The sequence below is a fragment of the Channa argus genome, chromosome 1, assembly GCF_033026475.1.
Source record: "Channa argus isolate prfri chromosome 1, Channa argus male v1.0, whole genome shotgun sequence".
In the NCBI taxonomy this organism is placed as follows: Eukaryota; Metazoa; Chordata; class Actinopteri; order Anabantiformes; family Channidae; genus Channa; species Channa argus.
Window position 1 is genome coordinate 52,337,175 of NC_090197.1, and position 25,754 is coordinate 52,362,928.

The 25,754-nt window shown below is 37.9% G+C and overlaps 1 protein-coding gene across 1 annotated transcript in view; it reads right to left on the reverse strand.

Annotated features, from left to right (window-relative positions):
- The window catches only part of pdzd8 (PDZ domain containing 8), a 33,625-nt gene extending 9,920 nt beyond the window's left edge, over positions 1–23,705 (reverse strand). The window contains exons 1-3 of the mRNA XM_067475837.1: positions 22,673–23,705; positions 14,151–14,276; positions 11,583–11,685 (exon numbers count right to left, since the gene is read on the reverse strand). Coding sequence (XP_067331938.1) covers positions 11,583–11,685; positions 14,151–14,276; positions 22,673–23,556 — 1,113 coding nt within the window. The 5' untranslated portion in view covers positions 23,557–23,705. The remainder of the gene's footprint in view (positions 1–11,582; positions 11,686–14,150; positions 14,277–22,672) is intronic.
- Positions 23,706–25,754: the final 2,049 nt, after the last annotated feature.

Below are 25,754 nucleotides of genomic sequence, written 5' to 3' on the forward strand. Positions count from 1 at the left end.
CGTTAATGAATGCAAACAGGTTTTAGTTTACTCTACGTATCCCATTTGTGAATGCTATTATTACTTACAGATGTTCATTTCTCTGTTAATGATTATCATAATAATAATATGAAGAAGACAATTTTCACATCCGATGCCACTAAAACACAATGTCAGCATAGAAAAGATTCATATCCCAACACAAACATACATGGGCAGGTTTTAATAACAATACTTTAGAAATGACACAACCCAATTATCTCAGTTCATTTTGGTTTCCCTGGCTGGACCCCTGGTTCATGGTTAATTTGGCTTTTCTTAGTATGAAGGAGCTTCTGAAAATAAACTTCATTAGTCTATTTATGGAATATTCAAGAAACTAAAACTTCCAAGCTTAAAAGATAACTTTAGTCATTTCTTAAATGAATAGTCATTTCTCAACAATCCCCATACAAACATTACAACCAATTGTGAGTTACGTATACTCACATTTAGTCTCCATCAGTCTGTAACCTGAAATACTTTGGATTTACTTGGATGATACAATATGTTGTGTGTATTTTTTGATGATGATAGATTCTCTCTTGGAAAAACATTTGAGTAGTGAGCTGAGAGCAGTGGAAAGAGATATAACAAGTAAAATGTAGTTTGATTATCAAGAAATTATTCTTGATGCTTGTAAAAACTAGTTATTTGTCATGTAGATCTTAAAAAAAATCAGACAGATGGATATAAAATTTCCTACAAAACAATAAAAAATACAAAATAGATCAAGAAAAGGAGAACTGCTATATTCTTTAAGAGCATTCACGACTAAACAAATTTGGAAAGCAAGTGTTTGTTTCAGAGGGGTGAATGTATGAAACAAAAGCCAGTATTACTCTAACTGGGTTTAACAAGATATTTAAATGATAAACCTAAACCAGTTTAGTGACTGTGTGGTGATTGCCAAAAATAACTTTCTTTCCAAATTGACCGAAGCCATCATTTACAAATCACTGCATGAGAGCAAATATCCAAAGTGGGCTTGAAAATATGGTTTTACTGTAGTTCATAACTTGAGTTGAACAATTATGAAAACGCATAATAATATTTTTTGTATTTGTGCCGTGTTTTTTTCCCCCCCCATGTCTGTTACATGTGGAAAACAATAAAAAGCAACCTCTGGGTGGATTGTTATGACTACAATAAATACTATTTAATTATTTTAAATTTATGAATATGTGGTGGTGGATGGTACGTTCTTATTAAGCAGAATCTGCAAGAGTTTAATTTTATACTTGTGTTTGTTTTGTGGCTTAATCTGAATTTTTAAGTTGCCCATCATAGGCAAAAGGGTTCAAAAGCATGAAGAACAAAGGAGTTGTTATGGAGACGTGGACACATAAAAGGTGCTTTGCCTAATTTGCACTTGTATGGACAGCAACAGTGGTTGGACGCCTACACTGTCCCTTTTTGTGAAGCAGACATTATCCTTGCATCGACAAATTATCTGTCATGACAGTTACATCCTTGACAAATAAACTCAAATCTACTATCACTGGTTCAGAAAGGAGTAAGACACAATTTCCCTTGTTATCAAGTTGGCATTTCAGTCTTGCCACTCTTTTGAGAACCAGTGCTTGTCTGTCATGCAAACACTGACCCTATCTCCCTCCTCAGTGAGCTCATCAGATGCTTTGGACAATGGATTGCTAAACTGTCATTTTGCTTTTTGAAACCGATAAGATGCAATATGACAGCTTGACGACATAACATTTGCACAGTTTCTAATATCCAATTTCAGTTGCAGGTGAACAGCCTACAGATCATTAATGTCTATTCTCTGCTGTCCCTTTAAAATTCTATTAGAAAACAGCTATTTTAAACGGCAGACGCCCTCAGTTCTCATCCCTTAGTTAGACTGTGAGGAAGCGCAGTCTAACAAAAATACATTTTATTTCATTTGGCTCTGCTGCTGCACAATACATGGTTTGTAAGAGCACTTTTGTTAAAGAGAAGTAGAGACAGCAAGTACACTGAGTGGTTACCATCACTCTAAACGACAGTGACAAAGGGCAAGAAAAACAGCCATTCAGAGTAATATTATAAATCAAAAGCGTGCATTAGCTCAGAATTACTAAATGATTACTAGGACGTTTTGAAACAGAAACAAAACCTTGTGGCCTATATGTGTGTAATTTCTCAATAAATAATGACTTAGATTTACATAGGTTTAAGTTATATTCATAAATATAATAAATTGTTGGGAAAATATATTCCTAATTATAATTATGAATTTTTATTTATGCAAGATAAATGTAATTGAGCATTTAATGGTTAATTTAGAGGGACTTCAGTCAGAAATAATATTTATCTAAAGATACCATTTATACTTTTCATACAATTTTCATACAAGAACATCTCTTGGGGGTAAAACAAACACTGACATTTGTGGTCAAGTTATCCTCCTTTTGATTTGGCTAACTGCATATTAGTGTCCAATAAGAGAACCAATTTTTACACTCAGCACCAAGAAACGGGTCATTTATTTTTCTAATGAAACATCATGCCTATATGGTTTAAGAAAACCGTCCAAACGAGAGTAGCAGCAAATATCTAATATGGCTGTGGCTCTTTCTGTCATGCACAGTCGCTTGTCTATCGAGTTTCCTCTCAAGTGAATTGATTGGTAGAAGAAGTGATTAAAAATAAACAGCTTGTAGGCGCAACCTCTCATGTCCTTCAGTGTTTGTTGCTGTGTCGCCAGCCATTGTCAAACAGAATTAGAACAGGCCGTTTAAAATGGCACTGCAAGGCGAAAATAAATGCAGAATGCGTCAACCAACACAAGTCAACATATGCGTTAGAAAAATGACAAAGGTGATGACTCCCCTAGGTGCTGTTTGATTATGTGCTACATGTGCATGTGGACGTGACAAACAATGCCAGTCAGTTTTTTTTTTTGAGGGGGGGGATAATTACATTGTTCACGGGTGAAAATAAAACCGCAATATTCATTTACAGACCTGGTTGTTTACCAATGTATTTTATATTGATTCAAACATTTAGATTTCCGTCTGCCATTTTAGCCATAAGCAGTTTCCCAGTTCTTCCCCCCCAAACAACTTACTTCTCACATTAAAACAGCACCTAATCCTAAATTGGGATACATTCTTGCCTATGGAAGATTGCTGTTGAAACCCTGCATGGGATGTAAATACATAACTGTAGCGTAAATACTGTAGAAGGTGCATGTTCCCCATGCAGGCCTGCCACATGTCTCTCTACTGCACCTTTATCTTGGTTTATTGGTGGTCAGTTTTTTTTTGTGATGCATCCCCCCAAGTTGACACTAGTTAGAGCCCCATTTACACCTGTTTAGCCAATTCTGCATGTTGAATCAGTGGTGGGAGACAACTTGAATTAGCTGCTCTGCTCAGCAAACCAATGCACAAGACGAGAGCAAGTTAATAAAACAAAATGCTAGAACAATTTTTGACTACTTATCAGACAAACTGTATCCTTAATCAGAATTAGGTATAAATCATCTGAGGTGAGTGGGAGTGAAAAGGGTAAGAAAATGCTACTTTGTTTATGCATTTGTAAAGAGACAACAGCAGCCTTTTTCAGCAGGACAATGTATGTTGTTACAGTAAAAGAAAATTCAGCACGAATGGTTTGAGGAACATAACAAGAGTCTATGTGGCTTTGGCCTCCTAGATCCCCAGGTCTCAATCCAATCAAACAACTATGGGATGTGCCAAGTGGGGGAGACACAACTTGAATTAGCAGGTCTCCTTAGCGAACCATTGCAGACACCAGGACACTTTAAGAAGTCTTGTCCATACTTCAACAAATAAGGATGCATGAGGGGGGCATACACAGTATTGGGCAGGTGGTTTTGATGTTGTGGCCGACAGATTATTTTATTCATATTTCCCATTCAAAACAAAAAAAAGCAGACTAGAAAATTTGCATGTGTGTACACATCTTTATGTAATGGTGTGGATAAAGTGGAGGGTCATTTTGAGTACGTTTTGCTCAGTTCTCACAACTTCAAAGGGTAAAAATTTAGCTTTCGGATATTTTTTTTTTTTTTTTTTTTAATAGTTTAAAGGTTAGACAGTGTTGATGGTTAAGAGACAAGGAAATGCATTAAGTCATTATATGTTATGAACTGTACAAGTCAAATGTTTATGCAGGTGTATACATGTTCATGAACCGTCCGTCAACACGCTGTATTTCATGTCCGGGGGCAGATTAAAGACACAAAGACACCCTGAGTGGAACATCAAACAGCTACCATGATGGGAAGGGTTGTGTGTTCTGGTCTGTGTGCGTGTCTAAGGGGGGACATTGTTGCTAGGAGTGCGTCAGAGATGCTAAAATAACCTGCATAAAATTACTCTGTTCTCCCGTGTGTGTGTGTGTGTGTGTGTGTGTGTGTGTGTGTGTGTGTGTGTGTGTGTGTGTGTGTGTGTGTGTGTGTGTGTGTGTGTGTGTGTGTGTACATAAACACATCTAGGCTAACAAATGGACACTGGGAGAGGATAAGTTATAGAACCATGGCTGGTCCTGAGGTCTTGACAGCTGTGCACAGGACTCTTAAATGTTGTTAAAATATGACTAAACAACAAAAACATGAACGTGATATAATATATACAAATAGGCCCTTTAAAATGAAATATTCATGGCAATACAGCAAATTCCACTTCTCAAGTCATAATAATTAAGGGAGCTCAGATAACGACAGACCACATCCAGAAATGAAGGATTTTGAGTGATACAACCACAAATTTCCACAAAGTGTGATAAAAACTTATTGCAATCAGCAACACAATTTGCATGAGGGGGTAGAGGGTTAACCACCCTATCAACACTATGAAATAGAAATCTGGGATTTTTATGATTGGCAACAAGTGTAAGTAGCAACAAGTCGATCACGACGTCCACTGGCTCTGGGGCAACTAAAGAAGTCAGAATCATATAAATCCAAGGATCGGTGGGACAGACACAATAAATTGACTGCACCAATTGTGCAATAGAATAAAATTTGTAGAATATAATTTAAATTTGTAGAATAGAATTTAAAACCCTGCTTCTTACATATAAAGCGCTGAATGTTCAGGCTCCCTCATATATAGAAGATCTCATAGCACCATATCATCCCAGTAGACCACTTCGCTCTCAGAATGCAGGACTACTTGTGGTTCCCAGAATGTCCAATGGTAGAATGGGAGGCAGAGCCTTTAGCTATCAAGCTCCTCTCTGTTGAACCAGCTCCCAGTTCTGATTCAGGAAGGAGACACTCTCCTTACTTTTAAGTCTAGGCTTAAAACCTTCCTCGTTGATAAAGCTAATAGTTAATTGAAGTCACGCTGCTATAGGCTTAGACTGCTGGGGGACCCCCCCCCTAGGGCTTGCTCAAGGGGGAATTGTTGAGTTTTCTCTATACATCTTTATAGTTTTGACTTTATTCTGTGCCTTGAGATGACTTTGTTGAGAATTGGTACTATATAAATAAAGTTACATTGAAAAACATGAAACATGAGAAAGTAGTTAAATGATATTCTATGCAATGCCAGGTATTACTATAATTATAAACTTGTCTGCACTAAATAATACAGTAATACAAGAATATTAAAAAAAAAAATCTGAATTGCAATATTGGCCAAAATAAATGCAATTATTTTCCTAATTTGTTTAGCCCTACTTTTGATTAGGTGTAACTGAAAAACAAGAAACTGACAAAAAAGAAGCATATTTACCATACTAGAAGTTTTTGAACCGAGGGCAAATGACTGGCTACTGGGCTAACACTTTTAAGTACTCTCAGACAGACATCCTAAACAGATTAAGATGCCTGCTGAGAAGCTGGACGTATTTCCTCTAATAGTATCTCCTAATCAATGATGATATTATGTTCATAAAATTCAGAATCTTCTTTTATAAAACTGGATCATTATTCCTCTGGACGACAAGATCCAGAGGAACATTTAACCTCATATAGCCGTAATATTATACAACAAGACTTAGAATTGTAGTGTATGTGCACACACAAGCTGCATGTCCCTTCGGTCAAGCTGTCAGCAACCATCAGCACTCAGGGCCAGCAATGAATTGACAGAGCAGATGTGCAAACACGCCTGACAGAGTGAGAGACAGGGCTTCATTTACCCCTGTTTACAGGTGATCCCTGTTGTGCAAATGTATTGACCAACTGGAGACAGCATCAGTTCTACAGTATCTCTGTATAATAGAATAGTCAGAGATCATTTATTGAACGACCAGCTTAATAGTTCCATAAATTAATTTGGTTTTTTAAAATGTATTTACGCAAATATTCTCCAAAATAAAAGACAATTTAAGTGTTGCAAAATTGTCTAAAATAGCAGCTGACAAAAACAAAAAACCACTCACACACTATCTAGGGTCTAGTATTTATTAAACATAGATATCAGATCCACAAGACTGAAACACATTAAATACTATAGCCTAGGTGACATTGTTTTTTCATGTGGATTCTGCCAAATAAATGTTTCACTTATTTGAGCTTTTTGAATATACTGAATCTTAGCAAAGTCTATCCATAAAACAAATGTTCATCCACCTACAACATAACAACCAAACAAACTTATTTTAATTTAAAAAATATCCCCTTAGTAGTACTTCATGAATGAAAACAATCAATATCCCCCACCCATCTATTATGGGTGTTCAGGTATAAATCGAAAAATATGCGTAATCTTTTTTTAAACCGAACCTATAGAGCAGGAGAAGATTATAGGATTGTTCCACTGGTTTGTCTATTATCTGATATAGGCAAGGTCACATTTTACATTCTCAGGTAGAGAGACAGAAACAGAATCAGAATAAATGCAGACGCTGTTGGAATCAGACGACAGAAGTAATTACTAATTACTTTGAATAGCACTGATAGCGCTGATATTCAAAGCCTTGAAAGTATTTAAATAACTTAACAAAAACTCATCAAATTCTCATATTTAAGTAACTGGAACCATTAAATAAATAAATAAATAAATAAATGGTTATCAAAATATTTTTTCTTTACACGTGAATCTACATTTAATTTCTTATTCATCATCAAACTACAATAAATGACAAGCTCCAAATCATTATTTTAATTCTATGATTGGTTAGATGGGCAGACCTACATTAAAGCTTTCATAAGCAAATATCTTGGCAGCACTGTCAATCCCGTAGAAATAGGGGAGGGCGGCGTCAGGAAGGGCATACGGCGTAAAAACTGCCAAATCAACATGCAGACAATGATCCGCTGTGGAGACCCTGAACTCACAGGATGAGCCAAAAGTACAAAGCACAAAATAACAAAAAATACAATAAAAAAAATGTATAATAACAATAATAATATATTAGTCAATCGTGTAAATGATTTTGTGCCTCTGTATTATATGTGGATCCAGATAATAAATTGTGAGATCCAGCAAAACCATTTTTTTAAAAATCCAAGAGTCCGTCCTGATGAAAGCAGGTGTTGCCTTGGGAAGAGAGATGTGAGGCAATGAATAGCAAGAGGATATTTCGCTTACACAAGTGAACGTGAGAGAATATAGAATCGGAAGAAAAAACTAGAAACTCTAACACCAGTTGCTGTTTTCTTAAAGGAAGTGAAGAAAGCTCACATCAAGCAGCCATCAGGAAAAAGCCAGAGAAAGATGGCAAATTGACCTTTTCCAGATGGTATAGCCTTTAATCCCTACTACACAGTCCTGCTGGGGACATGCAGACTGGAGAAGGCTGATAAAGCAGGCCCAAATGCCACATTCAATCTGCATTTCTATGTGTATATTAACAAAAAGGGAACACAAGTGCTTTGAAGTGGGTCCACTTGGAGAGGGCTGTGCTGATAGCTGTACTGATTGAGTGTTCACAGTTCACATATTCATTTCTTATTGGAATGCTGATTGCAGGGCGGCGGTGTCTGAGTTGGTAGCGTGGCCACCCACCGACCATAGGGTCAGAGGTTCGTGCCCCGCTCTTCCCGACCCGCAGCCCACCCCTATTCCCAGCTGAAGTGCTGGTCCCAGTCCGGTAGGAAAAAGGGAAGGACAAAAATAAAAAAATTGGAACGCTGATTGCACTGTAAATGGACCTAGGTTCAATCAGTCCTAGAGGAAAATCTGTATACCTTTGATTTTGGCCCAGTCCCAATTCATCTTTTATACCTCTACCCCTAGTTTTAGAGTTTCCTCTCCAAAGATAATCATAAGGGGTAGAAGTTAAAGTATATCCCTATAAAGTAGAACAGCCCTTTGAGCCCCCTACACATCTGAGCTAAATGAGTTTTGTCATTTACTCCACCATATTTATCCCACAGCTATAATAAGAATTTATATTACAGATTTGAAATGTACATGCCATGATAAAAATATGATGCACCTTAGGCTATGTAAAAGTATTTGAAGTATTTAGTAGTAGTTGTTTAAGTATGGTAAAATAAAAAATGTACCTAATGAGTACTTTTGTGTGTTATTTGTCAATTTAATTAGGCTTTTTGGACGTTTACAACAATTACAAAAAAAACAAAACAAAGTGCAGTTAATGTGTTAAAGGAACGTAGTATAAATAATAGGGCTGAACCTAATCATCATTGTTTTGTGTTGATTATTTTTTCAATTAATCTATTAATTTCCCATTAACATCATTTTTATTTTTCAATTAATACAACAACCTACTCAAAATAAAAAATTGCATTCATCTGTCATTTATATTTTATTCAATCATCTTCTCTATAACATACAAGTATAGTAAAGTATACACAGCAGGGCATTATTTAAACCTTCTGACTGACATACTAGAATGGAAACTTACTGTATATTGAAAACAGTAAAGGGTTTAGTTTTGTTTAAATACTATAACAGCCTTAGCTCTTTATAAGCTAATGTGTTCATAAAAGTTAGCGATTAGCCAACAAGCTTGTTGTGGTGAACAAAAGACGGTGGATGGGGGCTTGCGGAAAATGAAATTATCACTTGTTTAATGGGTGTTTGGATCATTTCGTCTTATAGATCATTGATTTGCGGAGCATTTTTAAGCTGGTAACCAAACCCTTATGTTGTCCATTTGAGTTAAGGAGTAACTTTGACTTTATCTCAGCTGTCTGCTCCCTCTCTGCTGCAGACAGGGGGACTTGGCTGAGCTCCGCTCTCAATCATACTCAGAGAGAAGAAGCTGCTCCACGAGTTTATTTACTTATTCTCTAATCTCAGTGGCGTCTCAGTGGTAGAATTCATATCCAGTGATTTCAGAACATAAGTACTTATATTTGTGCTCTTGTTAACCTTTAAAACTAAATCCTCGCACTGTGAGGTAATTTCCTTATAGTCCCATGTACACATTCTTTGTGTACTGTTAATTTCTACCACAATTTGGGATGTGTCAACACACATTTCGTAAACTGACATATTTTGTAATGAATTGCGTTGAAGACAAAAAATTATCCCCACCAGTAATAAATCTACCTGAATTTGGAAGGTCCAGTTACCAGTTACCAAAATCACCATGAATACAAAGAAATCTCTTGAGGAAACTCTTAAATATAGAGGATGGCTACAAGACCATGTTCCATTCATTAAATATAAGTTACAACGTCCAGTTTGAGCACAGTTAAATGACCCGAGGTTTCCAGTAACTTTAATTTGAGAAGTATTAGAATTTATAATAACAGAAATGTCATACTTTTATTTAATTTTTATCGTTATGGTTTGTATTTGCAAAGAAATGTTAACTCTGAACTTCAGTAATATATAATGAAACCATAGGTCATCTATTTTACCATGCACCTAATGGACTTTGGACATGTTTTTCAATAAGAGAAATGAAAGGAACATAATGTAATTGGACATGAGAGAAGACCTAATGTTTCAATGCCCTCTGCTGGACGAAAACTGCTCCAAAGTAATTAAACATAAAATGACAACACAAGACAAGGCAATAAATGTTCAACAAAATCTCCGAGCAATTGTATATGTCACTTGTGGTATGTGTAGAGTGTGGAGTGCAGCATCAGGCTTCGCTGGAGCGAGAGACAGTAATTAAGGCTGACATTTCACTCTAAAACGTCATTAGTCACTTCCAAATGAGCCTGATGTGATAACTGTAATATCTCTAAATTGCTGCAATTAGAAAAGGTTCGCCAGAGGGGCCTGAAAATTTTCTTTGCTCTTCAAAATGTCAGCAATGGGACAATCTCATAGGTGCAAGGAAGATGAAAATAAGCCTGAATTAATCTGTCAATAAAGACACAATGTTTAGCATTTGCAATGGAAGTGCTCGTTACGCTTCTGACAATTCACCAGGTCCATTGTTAAAACTTGTCGATGTCAGCAAACGCTGAATTTTTCTAAACTGATTTTTCAATATAGTGTATTAGCAGAGGTGCTATGGTGCTGTTCTAGTGTAAAGCTTTGGCTACATGTCAACATAAAATGGGTAATAACAGTTTATATACTCAAAAACAAAGTGAGTTAAATTCCCTTATGTCATTAGATTATACTGATGGTGCACATCACATTTAAAGCCATTTTATTTCCCAGGTATAAAACAATTTTTACACCTACAGCCACAACATCAACACCCATATGGAGATAAATGGACTCCTGCGAGATTCTACTGTTTTTACTGTGAAATGTTTGGGTTTTTTTTATTTTAAAATTCTGAACTAATAAATGCTGATGTTTTATAATTGGTAAACCACCTGACTGCACAAAAAGCTTGTAAAATCAGCTCCATCTTTACAAACAGGGGTCTTTGAACTTTAATTTTTTTATTAATTACCATTACATATTTTACCATAATTGTTTCAAATGTATTGTTTGCTTAGTGGAGCATTTTGACTTTCGTACTTTAAATAAAATACAAATCGCCTGATTAGTAGCTTTACGTGAGTAAAAAATTTATTTTAAGTGGAATTAGAGAATTTTTTTGGCCAAAATTTGCACTTTTAGTTGAGAACCGTGTTTGTGTAGTTCTACTATCTCTGCACACAGTGCACCAAATATTGCTGTGTGTGGGTCTTTGTAGCTGCAGAGTGGCCATTTTGACCCTTGTCTTTCAGGAGATTACACCACCATTATTAATGTTGTGGCTGGTCAGTTCACCAGACATTAATGCATTTGTGTTCAAGATCTTTTAAATTGTGTTTTAAACTGTGCTACTAACTACCAAAGGTCTCCACTTACGACCACAGCAAGCCAATCATGGTACTTGGGAACCACTGTTTGTTCTTTGCCCTCCCTGTTCTACACACTGCTGATTACATGGGTCAGATGTGTTCAGTCAGTCCGAAACTGGAGGATGGATGAGGATTGAATGTGAACTGGTATCTTAGTGTTCAGCAGTAGGTTGGGCAGGGATAGCTGGAAAACAAGTAGTGCTTGTGGCTCTCAAGGACCAGAAATGTTCTAGTTAGATTTTCTACTTGATGCTTAGTGTAATTGTACAGCTTTGTAAATCAAATGTATGTCTTTATTTAAATCTTACTTCTTTGTCTAGCTTCCTGTATGTTTAAAATGAGTCTGTGATCTTAAACCAAAGAAAAGAAAAAGCTTTTAAAAATGTAAAAAGGTGAATGAGCCAACCTGTTTGATGGAGCTGCGAGTCTTCTCTTTATACTCATGGCTGCTTAGCTCAAGAGTGCAGTGAACATAAGTCTCTCTGTCATATGAGCCAAGGATGAACAGTCTGCGGGAAAACACACAAAAACATACTGTATGTGAACAACAGCAACTGTTACATTATTACCATAAGACATTTAAAAGCACCTTTGAAGCCAAATCTCAATGCGCACTGTTGGTTGATATCTTGTCTGACATGCTCTAAAACTAACAGTATCACCTTTTTTTCAACATTCCGACAGTGTTGTACACTGTACTGCTTGTAAAACCCCCCAAACCCCCTTATGAACAAAATCTGACATTTAAATGTTTTTTTTTACGCTATGTCAAAAGAACTAAAAAGCTCAAGGAATGATTCAGTTGACTGTGGCGCAGGAAGGTAGAGCGGTTTTCCACCAATCTCGCAGTTGTTGGTTCAATCCCCACCTCCTCCAGTCACATGTCAGAGTGTCCTGGAGCAAGACACTGAGTGTTGGCCAGATGCATAGCAGCTCCCCCATCGATGAATTTGCTTTGAGTGCCAATAGGTAAAAAAACGCTATATAAGTGCAGAACATTTACCCTTCAGTACATTCATCTTCTTTATTTCCAAACAAGTGACATGTCTGAAAATAACTATTAGTTCTACAACATTTTTTGGTCCAGTGCAAACAGTCAACAATGGTAAATTAACTATTAAATTAACTACAAAAAAAAAGCAGTAACTGTCTACATTTAAGAAGCCAGCTTTGGCACTTTTGCAGAAAGAATGACAATTCACAAGATCATAAAAATTTTTGCATCTTACTGTTGGGCTATTCAACTGGTCATTTCAGCTCTACTAGCCAGTTTTAAAATAGAGTTGTCTTATATTGTCCTCTACCAGCATCCCTTCAGTGTTTCAGTGTATTAATAGTGGAATTGTGAAGTTTTAAGCTGAATTGGAAACTGTTCACTATACCCCACTGTGGACTGACAAAAAAAAAAAAAAATGTTAGGGTTGTGTACTGCTGCCCCCTGCTGTGCTGACAACATACATATAGCGTGTAGGTTCCTTCTGTAATGCTAATGAGAAAATATTTCCTGACCACACCAAGATAAAATAAATATCTAAACAAACTGCAACTTACTACATATTTAAAAACATAGTGACTAGAAATGTAATTTTCTTGCTTTCTATTTAATAACCTTTCAGATTACACAAATAAGTAAATACTTCCCTCTACTGGACATTTGAAGCATATTACACTTGGCATCTTATACTATACTTGTAAGTACTTATACTATACTTGTAAGTACTTATACAGCAAGCTTGTGATGAGATCGAAAGAAATACTCACATTAGTAGGACAAAAGGAAAAACAGCCTCTTTCTTCAACAGAATAAGATGATATAGAGTAAGAGGGAAGGATAAGAAGAGCCTGTATGATTAGGATGGGCAGGACATCAATTATTCAAAGATCTTGGTCTGATAATTCCTGTGTTCTTTTAACCTCACCCAACCACACTGAAGTACGGTGCAAAGCACACACTATCCATCTGTCTCTCTCAGGCAACAAAAGGACAGGCCTCTGTGTCAGAGAAGGCCTGGATTCAGTGTTTTGATTCTTTAGCCAATTAAAATTTACATGTCAGCTTTGAGGAAACAGGAAGTGACTTGTAAGAAAGAGTGAGATCTGTCATACACAAGTCATATAATAAGCTTATTTGATGTCATTGTGAATATGTTACATAATGACACTTGCCATTGTAATAGAGATAATATACTATTTTGATTTTTTTTTTTGGAGATTTTAATAGATATTACTTGTATTTGTGTTTGCTTGTTTCCTCTTTGTAAAAGATGCATTCTGAAATGCTGACTAATCAAAAAAAACAAGGCTATCAATCAACGCAGCATTGCATTACCAATGATGCCAAAGCATAAAGTAACGACCAAAAAACACTGTAAAATATGTTTTTTTACAAGGGTTTGGACGGAATATTTAAATGAGGTAAACTTACTCGTGGAGCTTAGCTAAACAAAATACTTATGAGAACAAAAAAAAAAAACTTGCTAGATTTTAAGTTAAGAAGCAACTTTGTTTATTGTTGAGCATTTTGCGAGCTGACTTTATTTACCTGGCACAGGTCTACTGCATTAAAACACACAGGTAATGAATAAGGTGGAACAGCGGTTTGGACACAGAGGGCTCTGATAAAAAAGCAGGGCTTTTTTGCTGTCTTGCCAAAAAGTTGAATTTAAATGTTTATAGCTATGCAATGTGATGTCATCCTGCAAAATGTGTGCTGGCCTCATAATAACTTCCCAGAGCTGCAAAATTCTTCCTCATCTAGCGGTAGTGTGACTGGGCCACTGACATTTTGAAACAGGAAATGGTCCACTGTAAATTCTTACAGCAAAGTTGGAGGCAAACTGTTGTCTAAAATGTTACTTTGTGAAGTAGCATTAACTTTTCAATAAATAAAACTAATAAGGCTAAATCAAGACTATATAGACAGAAAAATCATGACAGTACGGTGGGAAGTACAAAAGGCAGCAAAATGTCTCACCTGCTACATTCAATGAGGGTGACTTTGAGTCTGCCTTCAACAAGCCTACTGTCCTGGACCAAGAGGTCAAAATCACAAGCTGAACCCAGCGGAGGCTGTACTTGGAACGGGAAGAAGGGCTTGTATCTGTAGGGAGACACAGAAAGTATACAATTTTTTTTCAGAATTTCCACTGTGGCACACATATACATTTGAGTATTCATCTCTTAGAACCAATACAAGTGAAGTGTAGAAGTGGAAAAGGTGCTCAGAGCTTGTAGCATTAACCCTTTCCGTCCTTTCCGTTTAACCTCCTGTCCTGCAGGAGGCACTTCAGGAGCCACCAGACTCAGGAACAGCTTCTTTCCTACAGCTCTTACATAACTGAACTCTGCCATCCGCTGACCCCTCACTCCCATACACACTCATCTCCCCTCTTCATCTCTCCTGCACATACAAACATTGAGCTGTATCGATCTCACACACTGGTCCAGGTCATCATTCATTTCACTTATTCATGTACTGAATATTTTGCCACTGGACTCTCAACTGGTGTTTATTCTGTTATGCTTTATTCTTAATCTCCATAGTACTAATGGTGTCATGAGACTTAACATCTAATAACACAGGTTCATCTGCACATTGTGTCCACAGTTCCCCTATCTCTATATTATATGTCCATAATGCATCCAACTGTATATTATTTTATCCATAGTACTTTCATACATTGGTCCATAGTACTTCCACATGTGCATTATGTCCATAATCATTCCTCTCCTGTACATACTGTAGACACTGTATATAGCACTACTTAATGCACTTCTGGTTAGACACTACACTGTATACATTAAATATAGGCTACCAATTAGAAACTAATGACCTCTGAAAAAACTTGTCTGCCAGCTTTGGAAGGAATGAACACAGTGTGGAATGCATCAGCTTTGGTTTGCATTATTTGTGAAGAATGCAACGAGAGGGACAACACGAGTCATATACCTCCTTTCTATTGCAGGAGTTTAAACACATGCAATTTTGGCTTTGTATGAGTGTGTATATTTAAACTTTGCTTGTTACGCTAAGTCCTGAGAGGAGATGATGTAACGTTTTTCAAAGCAAACACACACTTCCTCCCCCTGTAAGTACGAGAAATTTGAGGTACTGAAATGAAGCTCATAGAACTTGTCTCTCAAATGGTCAGAGGGCAAACACAACCTGACAGGATTCTATAGTGAAAAAAAGACCAAACTGTAACAGCTTCTGTTGGGTCTGAAGTATGACACACACACACACACACACACACACACACACGCACGCACAAGCACACGATGCAATTTAACAGAACAGTAATTTGGAAATGTGTATGCCTGGACTTTATAGTGGATAACACTTAAAATTCGGGATGTCCCAATACCACGTTTTCTCAGACTGAATAAGAGTAATTTTATTGAGTAGTTGGCTGTTTGGAGTACACATATGAGTACTAACCTGTTTTGCTTCTAGTTGCTGGACAGTAAAATCCTCATAAATCTTTTGCACAGTTAAACACAGGAGAAAGTGGCAGACATCGTCCAAATAGTAATGGCTTGCATTTATAAAGGCTTTCAATTGTCATAAATTGTAAACAAGTTTTGGAAATTCTGGCTTGTTCTTCAGGCAAAACAAATAAGTCATTAATCAGTGTTTTAGAAATGGAGCAACTTTTGCCGAAAATATCAAAAAGAACAAAAAAAAAAAAGAAGGTAAAATAACTTGTAACTTCGTAAATTAAAGCAAACTTTAAGTTAAGCTGCAATTACTGTAGATCTCCCTCAGTTGTCATTGATGTCAGTTCCAATATCAAATATGTTAATAATAATCTTGCTATAGGATTTTTTTAATTTAAGCCCAATTTATAAATTTAAATGCCTTTTAAAAGTTACATTTCCAAATCTCCCTCTCTTTGACATGTTTCTTTGTATTTTGTCTTAACTGTGTTATTGCACTGTGCACATTTTCCACTTTTTCGCTCATTCAATGCTTTTCCCTGTGTATCAGTTCAGTTTTCAGTTGTTACCTGAATATGGTTTTCCAAATCATTGTCGTTTTTACATGGCATTTTAGGTCTACAAAATTGACTCCATGTGAATGAGTTTATCTTCTCTGAGAAATTAGTTCCTATCGGTTTGTTTTCTGTATCGGTTGTCCTTTTGTTTAATTATAAAAACATTCAAATTTTGATTATTTTGTGACTACAGTAAATATAAGTTTCCAATGCTTACATTAAGAAACTGATGAAATTCATACAGTTGAGTAGTACCTGAAGATTATGAATATATCATTTAGAAAACATTTCCCCATAACAATATGATGGAAAGAAAGATTATCATCAAATTGTATGAGCAGTGAGGTGCATATAGGTTCCCCACACTTACCATATACTAAAGAGAAAATAATCGTGGGAGAGAATAAAATAAGCCATTTCTAAACTAAACTGACTTGAGGGTAGTTGTTTTACTGTGTCCCTGAGAAAATAGTCCAAGGTTCTCAATCCCCCTAATGAGATATGTTTGTATAGGGAGACACTACATCAAAGGTTACTGATTTTACATTCTCAAAAAAAGAGCAAGTTTAAAAAAAAAAGTTTTTTAAAAGAATGTTTTAATAAAAGATGGCTGCGTTTCTGCAATTGGTCTTATGAAAAAAAATTAGCTCCACCTATTGAACTGGTTTTTAACACAAATATCAAAGTAGCCAATCATATGCCAGCAGCTCAATGCATTTCAATGTGTAGACATGGTCAAAATGATCTGCTGAAGTTCAAACTGAACATAAGAAGGAGGAAGAAAGGGGAATAAAGTGACTTCGAACATGGCATGGTTGTTTGTGTCAGATGGGCTGGTCTGAGTATTTCATAAACTGCTGATGTACTGCAATTTTCACGCACAACTATCTCTAGGGTTTACAGAGAACAGTCTAAAGAACAAAAATATGCAGTGAGCGGCAGTTCTCTAAGCAAAAATGCCTTGTTGATAACAGATGTCAGTACAAGCTAATAGAAGCTAATAGAACCAAAGTATGCAGGAGAGCATCTCTGAACGCACAACACGTCACACACCACACTGGATGCCACTTCTGTCAGCCAAGAGCAGGACATAAAATTCTCAACAAATGGACGATATGAGAAAAATGAAACCTGGTTGAGGAGTCTCGACATTGGCGTAAACAACATAAAAGCATGGCTCCATTCTGCCTTGTATAAATGGTTCAGGCTGGTGAAGGTGGTGTAATGGTGTGGGGGATATTTTCTTGACATTTGGGCCCCTTGGTACCAACTGAGCATTGTTTAAATGCCACAGTCTACCTGAGTATTGTTGCTGATCATATACCTTTTATAACCACAGCACATCAATCTTCTTAAAGCCATTTCTAGCACAAATGTCACAAACTGTACAAAACTTTAACATGACAATAAGTTCACTGTACTCAAATGACCTCTGTAGTCCCCAGATCTGTGGTGGAATGAGAGATTCACATTATGGATATGTAACCAACAAATCTGCAGCAACTGCAAGATACTGTCATGTCAATGTGTTTCCTGCGGTTTCCAGCACCTAATTGAATCTATGCCACAAAATAAATTCATTCAGTCCTGATGGTAAAAGGGGGTCCAACCCAGTATTTGCAAGGTGTACCTAATAAAATGGACAATGAGTGTAAGGCTTTTATATTTTCTTTGGTAATGTGTAAAAAGTTGATCTCACAAAGTCTTTTCAAAGGTATTAATAGTTCAGTTCTAAATGTATCAAACAGATCAGGCTGTCACACAGACATTATTGCAACACTGTATCTGTTACGTCACTGCAAAAAGAGGACAAAGGTGCAGTATGGAGCAACTAATGGCTGTTATTAAACTATTTCCAGATCCATGTGATTGCAGTTGTGCCATTTTATAAACTTGAATATACAAGTCCCATGTTTGTTGTACAGACCAAGAAGCTAATCTAAAAGGGAACTGTACTCCCTCTAAAATGCTGTTTGCATTCCTAATTATACTTCTTCGTCCGACCGGAAATAACAGAAGAATGAAAAGCAACAACAGGAATCTAAGACACAATTGCATAACAGCTGCTTAGGCTGCACACAATGTACAGTGGGCTGTATGTGAATATTCCATCAGAGGAAGCTGCTGCGTGCTGTAAAACAACACATAATCTAACTACAGCACATACAATAGTATAACCTTTGGAAAGGTCACATCTTTATCTAAGTCTTCCAGTAATAAACAAACTATTTTGACACAAACTGAATACATCATTCAAACATTCAGATAGGAAAAAGTATGTGAACAACTGTTGCCTGGGTTCTTCACCAGTCAAAGCTTCATGTGAGACTCATGTTAAATCACAACTTGAGCCTTTTGGCCTTTAGACAAGATCCTATGTAGGACGGACACCAAACACTGCACATTATCACAAACACACCATCCCCATTGTGAAACACAGTGGTGGCAGTATCATGCTGTGCTGATGCTTCTTGGCAGGTGCCATTCATCTGTTTATTGTGTTTATATTAACTGATATTATATCCTCTCTGTCACTGCAAATACAACTACCCTGGGTGTACAAAATAATAACGCTGAGCTGAAATAATGGTCTGACAATATTTCCCCATCACTGGAGTTGTTAGTGTGCTGTACTGCCTGGATTATCTTCAGTGGGCTGTTGTCCCAGCCCTCCCCTCCACAGAACTACCATCTGTGCCATTCAGCAAATCCCAAGGTCCAGCTCAATTCTCCGAGGCTGCTCAACATTACATCATCTCATGACACTCGCTCTGCATGATAGTGGGTGATACACACGTACACGCATGTTTGGAGGTCTGCTCTTTGCTGCAGTATTCTCCCACACAGCTGAAAGGCAGCGAATCAATGGCAGCAAATATATGCTTAACACTTCTAATGTAACCGTTGAACAACACAGATCTTCTGATGAGATACTGAAGCATACCTCAACCTCCTGGATGTAGAACTTTTCATCACTCAACCTAATGTAATGAATGTGGCTCCACAAGCAACATATGTTTTACAGATTTATTAATCTGTCAATTGTGTCTTCAATTAATAGGCTTGTGATAAAAATCACAAGATAAAAAGGTCCCTGGATTGAGTCTACCCGGCATCTGCAGTCTTTCTGTGTGGAATTTGATGTTCTTAGTGTCCTTCAGCAGATTTCCTCAAGGTACTTTCTTCCTCCCACAGTCGAAATACATGTATGTTAAGTTAAATGGTGACTCTGAATTGCCTGTAGATGTGAATGGTTGTCTGTCTGTTTATTTCTCTCTGTGACGGCCCTAAGATTGGCTGAAAAGGAATCCAGGGTTTTACCCTGCCTCTCGCCCAATGACAGCTGGGATAGGCTTCAGCCCCCCGTGATCCTAAAAATGGGTCGGCAGGTAGAGATAATTGATGGTCTTATTAATCTGACTTTCCATTATTTACCATTTGTGGACATAGATATAACCATATACCTCAGTGTGGCTTAGTCGATAGAATTCTTGGTATATTTACAGGTTTCCTCTGTTTGCATTAAAGAAATATATAATTAAGAAAGTATTACATTTTATATATTTATAAAGGGCAACTTTAAACTATATAAAAAAAAACACAAAAGAACGAGAATTCCTCTCAGTGTCTAAGTGTTAGTTGGTTGATATCAGTTTCCTTGGTACTTTCCTCTGTGCTATCGGACAGTCACACTGTACTGTACATAAGACCAACTAGTGAGTTACCTTATTACTTTTTTTTTTTTAAATATAGAAATACTTTTTACTTTTAGTCTAGAAAATGTTAGAAAAGTAGTGACATTACCAGAGGGGGTAAGCAAATAAGTGCAATAAACCAAGTACTGCACTTAAGTACAACTTTGAAGTACATGCCGTGTTACTTTTAGTCTGCTAATATTATTGAGAATATATTGTGCATTTTACTCTTAGCAGTTTGTTTTTCCACATGTACATTCTTAATTAAAATAATCAATTAATTAATAAGGTTTTGATTTGGGTAACCCACCTGGCAATACTCATAATGTGAGGGAGACCTTTAGCTGTTTTCCATACTAACTTTTACTTTAGAGCACTTAGTACTGCAACTGGGAGGGGGTGGAATTGTTAGAGCTGCCGCTGGTTTTCTCTAGTTACTCCAGTTTCCTCCCACAGGCCACCGACATGCATGTTAGATGCATAGGTGTAAACATGATGCGACTGGTTGTCCGTATGTCTCTCTGTGTTGGCCCTGAGAGACTGGAGAAGTGTCCAGGGTGCACTTTTACTTAGTACTGAGTTTATGTACTTGCTGTGTACAGTGCGGACATTAGTGAAGATTCTTCAAGCTTAAAGATCAACAGACTGGATCCACAACAGACTGGATCCATCCAAACCCTAAAGAAACCTTTTTAAAAGTTTTAGCAGAAAGGTTCCATTAAGATGTTGCCTCTCTTCCAGTAGCAAAGCAGCTACACTGAAATGAATGATTCATGGTCCTTCCTCAAGGGCAGTGCAGTAGTGTTGTTGAGGGAGGAGATGAGAGCAGCTTTTTCATTTGTCAAATGCATATTTAATTCTGCTAACTTAGAAGCTTCAGGTTAAACGCTCACCTTTCTAACAGTTAGGCCAAAACCGTTTTAAACCTTTGTTAACTGGATATCTTTGTATGTTCAACTATCCAAACCCACATCAATATTTCACCTCTGGTGAGTTGTGCACTTCTAAATGATAACATTATTGGCAGATTCATTATTTGTGCTTGTGTTATTCGGACGTGCAATTTCAGCAATGTCTGTTACTTCGTGCATGTCTACTACTACATCAGTTCCTATTTGGTAAGCCACAGTGAAACAAGTTTTGCTCTCTTGTACACACTTTCTACTTCCTACATTTACTGTGCAACTTTGTTTTACTGTTACAGCTCTGAATCAGGGGAAAGTATTCAGGGTGTTTTTTTGGACCTAGCCAACAACCAAAGTCAAGACACAGTAAAGCTACAGTATGTAACTTATCTAGTACTTTTCAGAAGAAATATGCATATTCTAAAGAGACTTGCCTGCATGAAGCCAGACTCAGAACAGCAATGGCAGCAGAGCAGAAATGTTCTCTTCTAAAAGTTGTAAGCCCTTTTAACCATTCAGAGAATTATAACAATTTCTGTTGTTCAAGTCAGATTTGCAGATTCTTATTTCTTGTACTTTCATGATGAGTATTATCTGAGGACCTGTGCAGAACACTGTATATAAGGGGGAGGGAGAGCTTGCCAGATGAGAGATAATTGTAAATGATGATTATCTGTGTTTTAAATATGCCTAAAAGTGGAAGGAACCGTGTGTGACATTACTGAAAATTGCAAGTCAGCAGGAAGACAGAAGAACAATGCAGTATGGCCAGACACCAGCGACACAGTGCAGAACAGGAGTAGCTTTCTGAAACAGTGTGCATGTGTGTGAGAAGAGCACTGATAAGGTAAGACCTGTACGACTCAGGAGCTACAGGAATCCAACGCCGACATGAGAGACAGTGCAACAGCACCAGTTGCAGCTTGACGGCAGAGAGGCACAGAGAAAACCACAGTTGAAAACATCTCACATGACAGTAGAGCAACGCTAGCTAGGAGGCATGTGGGAGACTGTGCTACAAAGTGGATGCAGATTCTGTGGTCTCCTGAGATCAAATGGAGCCTGATGGTCAAACACAGTGTACCAGCAGAAACACACAATTATAGAACTGAGCCAACCAGTGATCACAGTAAATGGAACATTACAAATTTAAAAGGATATTTGCAGGTCACCTTCTAACTTTTTTATGAATAAGCATGTCATATCTTTACTGTATCTGCTAAACTGCTGTGGTTGCTGCCATTGGCTTGAGCAGCAGTTTCCTCTGAATCCCACAGGGCCTCTGTGTTACCTACTGTAGCTGTTATCCTTACTCGTACATCTTAAACATTCATGAGTATTTGTAGACGTTGTGTTACATTTTTGCAGGGAAAATTACAAAAAAAGAGCTACACATAAACTATAAAAGTTAAAATTCCAAACGGTATCAATGTATGATGTTGAGCGGGTCCTACTGTTCCTCCACAGAAACATTCAAATGGAAATGAAGAAGCTTTGCTAAAAGAATGGAAACGAATGTAGGAGACTGAGCAGCAGCTCTGAGGACAGATAACAAACCAAAGTAATCAATGCTGGAAACAGAATGAGTTTGTCTTTTCTTCATATTTGCTATTGATACCAGCTCTGGTCTGGGTTTGAATCTGGGTAGTTACCTATTTACAGACCTGTCGGTCCATTTCTAACCCCCATGAAAAATTCAGCTCCTTCCTGTTCAGGGATACTAGACACCTCAGGTCTTCCCCAGTTGGCAAGAAACACAACACACTTTTAGTCAATCAAATGTTCTGAAATACTGGACTTATGATCCATCCATTCCATGTCCTTCTGCTCCCTTCGGTAAATTTTGACTTGTATAATTTCTGTTTTAACACCGCAACATCACCGCAGCTTTGTGGCGCCTACCTGATCTTGTAGTTCGGTAAGGTGTGCTTCTTCTTGATGACCCGTTTGAGCTGGTTCACTATGATGGAGGTGAGCTGGGGCAGCGGCCTTCCCTCAAACTGCGACTTCACCTCGAAATCCACCAGCGGGTCCTCGAGGAAGGAGAAGGACCAATGGGAGAAGGGCACGCGCGTGAACTGCAGCCTCAGCCTACCCACCACGCGCTTCATCTTCACGAACAGGTACGCCGACTTCCCAAACACCAGCTCGACGTCGATGGCGAGGTGAAAGCCGCCATTGTATTCGATGTCCACCTCGAAGTTAAGCTCGTCGGGCATGCAGTCCTCGTTGACATGCACCGGCTTCATTAGTCTGACCGTTTTAAAGACCGGCAAAGAATTCCCCAGGGAAATGTCTCTGAGACTGAGCCCCTCCAGGAGCCGACCTGCTGTCTTGGTTTGCAGCAGCTCCTCAAACTCCACCTTTATCTTTTTGGTTAGCCAGTGTCTCACGACAGGGGTGTCTCGGAGCTCCCTGAATAGGAACAAAAATATAGCATTTAGAAAATGACACGTCTCGAGTTTGGCCTCATCAATGGGCTCGCTTTGACAAGGCGGTGGCGGCTGTTGTTTGGGGCTGCCGCCGGTGACAGCCGCTTCCTGCTGCCTTGGTGAGGCGGCCTCTGGCTGTTTAGATGCAGCAGATGCTGTGCTGTCCTGATGCTGCTGCTGTCCCGCTTCGACATGTTGGGTAAAGTAATCCTTTAATGCGTTATCAGGCACTACTTTCACATACTGTTCTGTCCTGCCTATGGGCTCGGGGCTTCTCCGGTATATCAACAAGAACTCTAATATCAACGTAACAATTGCTCCGGAGAACGCAGAAATCAATATTAAATAAATCATTTCGAGCAGCTGCCTGACGTTGTCTCTGAGTCAAACGGGTTTCATAATAAAAGGTTTAGCCGTGTTAACAAAGCAAGTTCCACCTGGTCGCTCTCAAAGCTGCCATATCATCTGCTTCTTTCTTGAGCTTCAGACTCCCCACTTGATTGGTTGAACGGCTTACGTCAAGTTGCGTGATGACGAAGGCAGAATGTGTTTCTTTTGATGCGTTCACGGTAGGTCGGATTTACCACTCTCTACTTGTAAATTGTGATCTGTGGCGGGAGCAGGTGGAGGAAAATCTAGAGAGGTGGGGGTATGCCATGGAAACCAGAGGAATGAAGGTTAGCTGTAGCAAGACAGAATACATGTGTGTGAATGAGAGGAAACTAAGTGGACCGGTGAGGTTACAGGGAGCAGAGGCAAAGAAGTTGCAGGACTTTAGGTACTTAGGGTTAATGGTCCAGAGCAACGGAAAGTTTGGAAAAGAGGCGAAGAGGCGAGAGCAAGCAGGTTGGAACTGGTGGAGAAAAGTGTCAGGTGTGTTGTGTGGCAAAAGAGTATCAGCAAGAATAAAAGGGCAGGTATTTGAGACGGTGGTGAGACCAGAGATGTTGTTCGGCTTAGAGACAGTGGCACTGAAGAAAAGACAGGAAGCAGAGCTGGAGGTAGCAGAGCTTAAGATGTTGAGGTTCTCTTTGGGACTGACGAGGATGGACAGGATCAGGAATGAGTACATCAGAGGGACAGCTCATGTTAGATGTTTTGGAGATAAAGTCAGAGAGGCCAGATTGAGGTGGTTTGGACATGTTCAGAGGAGAAACTGTGAATATATCGGTAGAAGGATGCTGAGGTTGGAGCTGCCAGGCAGGAGGTCTAGAGGAAGAGCAAAGAGGAGATTTATGGATGTAGTTGAGGGAGGACATGAAGTTAGTTGGTGTGAGTGAAGAGGATGCAGAGGATAGAGTTAGATGGAGGCACATGATTCGCTGTGGTGACCACTGGAAGGGAACAGCACAAAGGAAAAGAAGGAGACTTTTAAAACCCGAGCTTTCCACAAAGTGGTGTCCGACAGATCATGTTATTAGGTCGAAACCTAATGCCACAAATTACAAAGATAAACAAAGATGCATTTATTGACTCAGTTTATTATTGTTACAAGTAAATTATAAAACGAGTACCTCCTCCTGATTTTTGGTTTGTTGAATGTCATTTTATTTTTCTTTGACTGCTGTAATATTTACATATTCTCTCTGTCTTGTGTGGCATTTGGGTCCCACTACACGTGTCACTGGGACACTGTGACTTAAAGATCTATTCACATTTAAGACCACTTAATTCAGAAAACTAAGTAGATCTAAAGGGTTCACATACTATTTCTTGCCACTGCATTTTGTAAAAATTGTAGTATTAAATCAGAGGACTTTGTAACAACATGCCGAGTTATCCATCAATCCTCAAACATTTGTAATTTAATAATTTCATGACCTGCTCCTGTTTGCTGAAACTGTACAAGTCTTTCAAGGTTTCTTATCACATGTACACACACGACATGCAAATAAAAATAGCCGTGTCAGCTGTTTCAACACCTTGGCTAAACAAAACACATTGAAAAAAACATTAATTATTAATCCATTAATTAAAATGAAAAAACAGGGTGTTTTCAAAACTAAAAAGTCAAATTCTTTCAAAACAAATTGTTGAAGGACGCCTTCACTGATTTTGAACTTCTTTTGGTCGTAGTTTGCGTACTGCATAAATGCCATTAAACTTCCTATTGACTTCCCTATATCAAAATATCTCTACTTCTATTTGAAAAATGCCTCCAGATGACATCACGTGGAGAAAACTACAGTTCAGATTATGTCATTTTGTTGCTCACACTAACGCGTTTTTAATTATGGTCAATCTGCTTTTCCAGAGCTTCCCCCAGATGACATCATCTGAACTCCTAATGATGAAAAACTCCTCCAGGTAAAAAGTTTTTCAGCTAGAAGCACAGAAATATTTTAATATAGGCAAATCAGAGGGACATTTAAAGCCATTAATGTACATTAACACCCTAAATTAAAGTCATAGAAAAAGCAAGTTAAATATTGTTCAACTCACCATTTATATTGTAAATTAACAGCATTCTTTTTAGAAGTTTAATTTGGCTGTTGCTGTGTCTTTTGACAAAAACATTCACAAAATCATTAAGATTTATGGTTTTGGGAGGT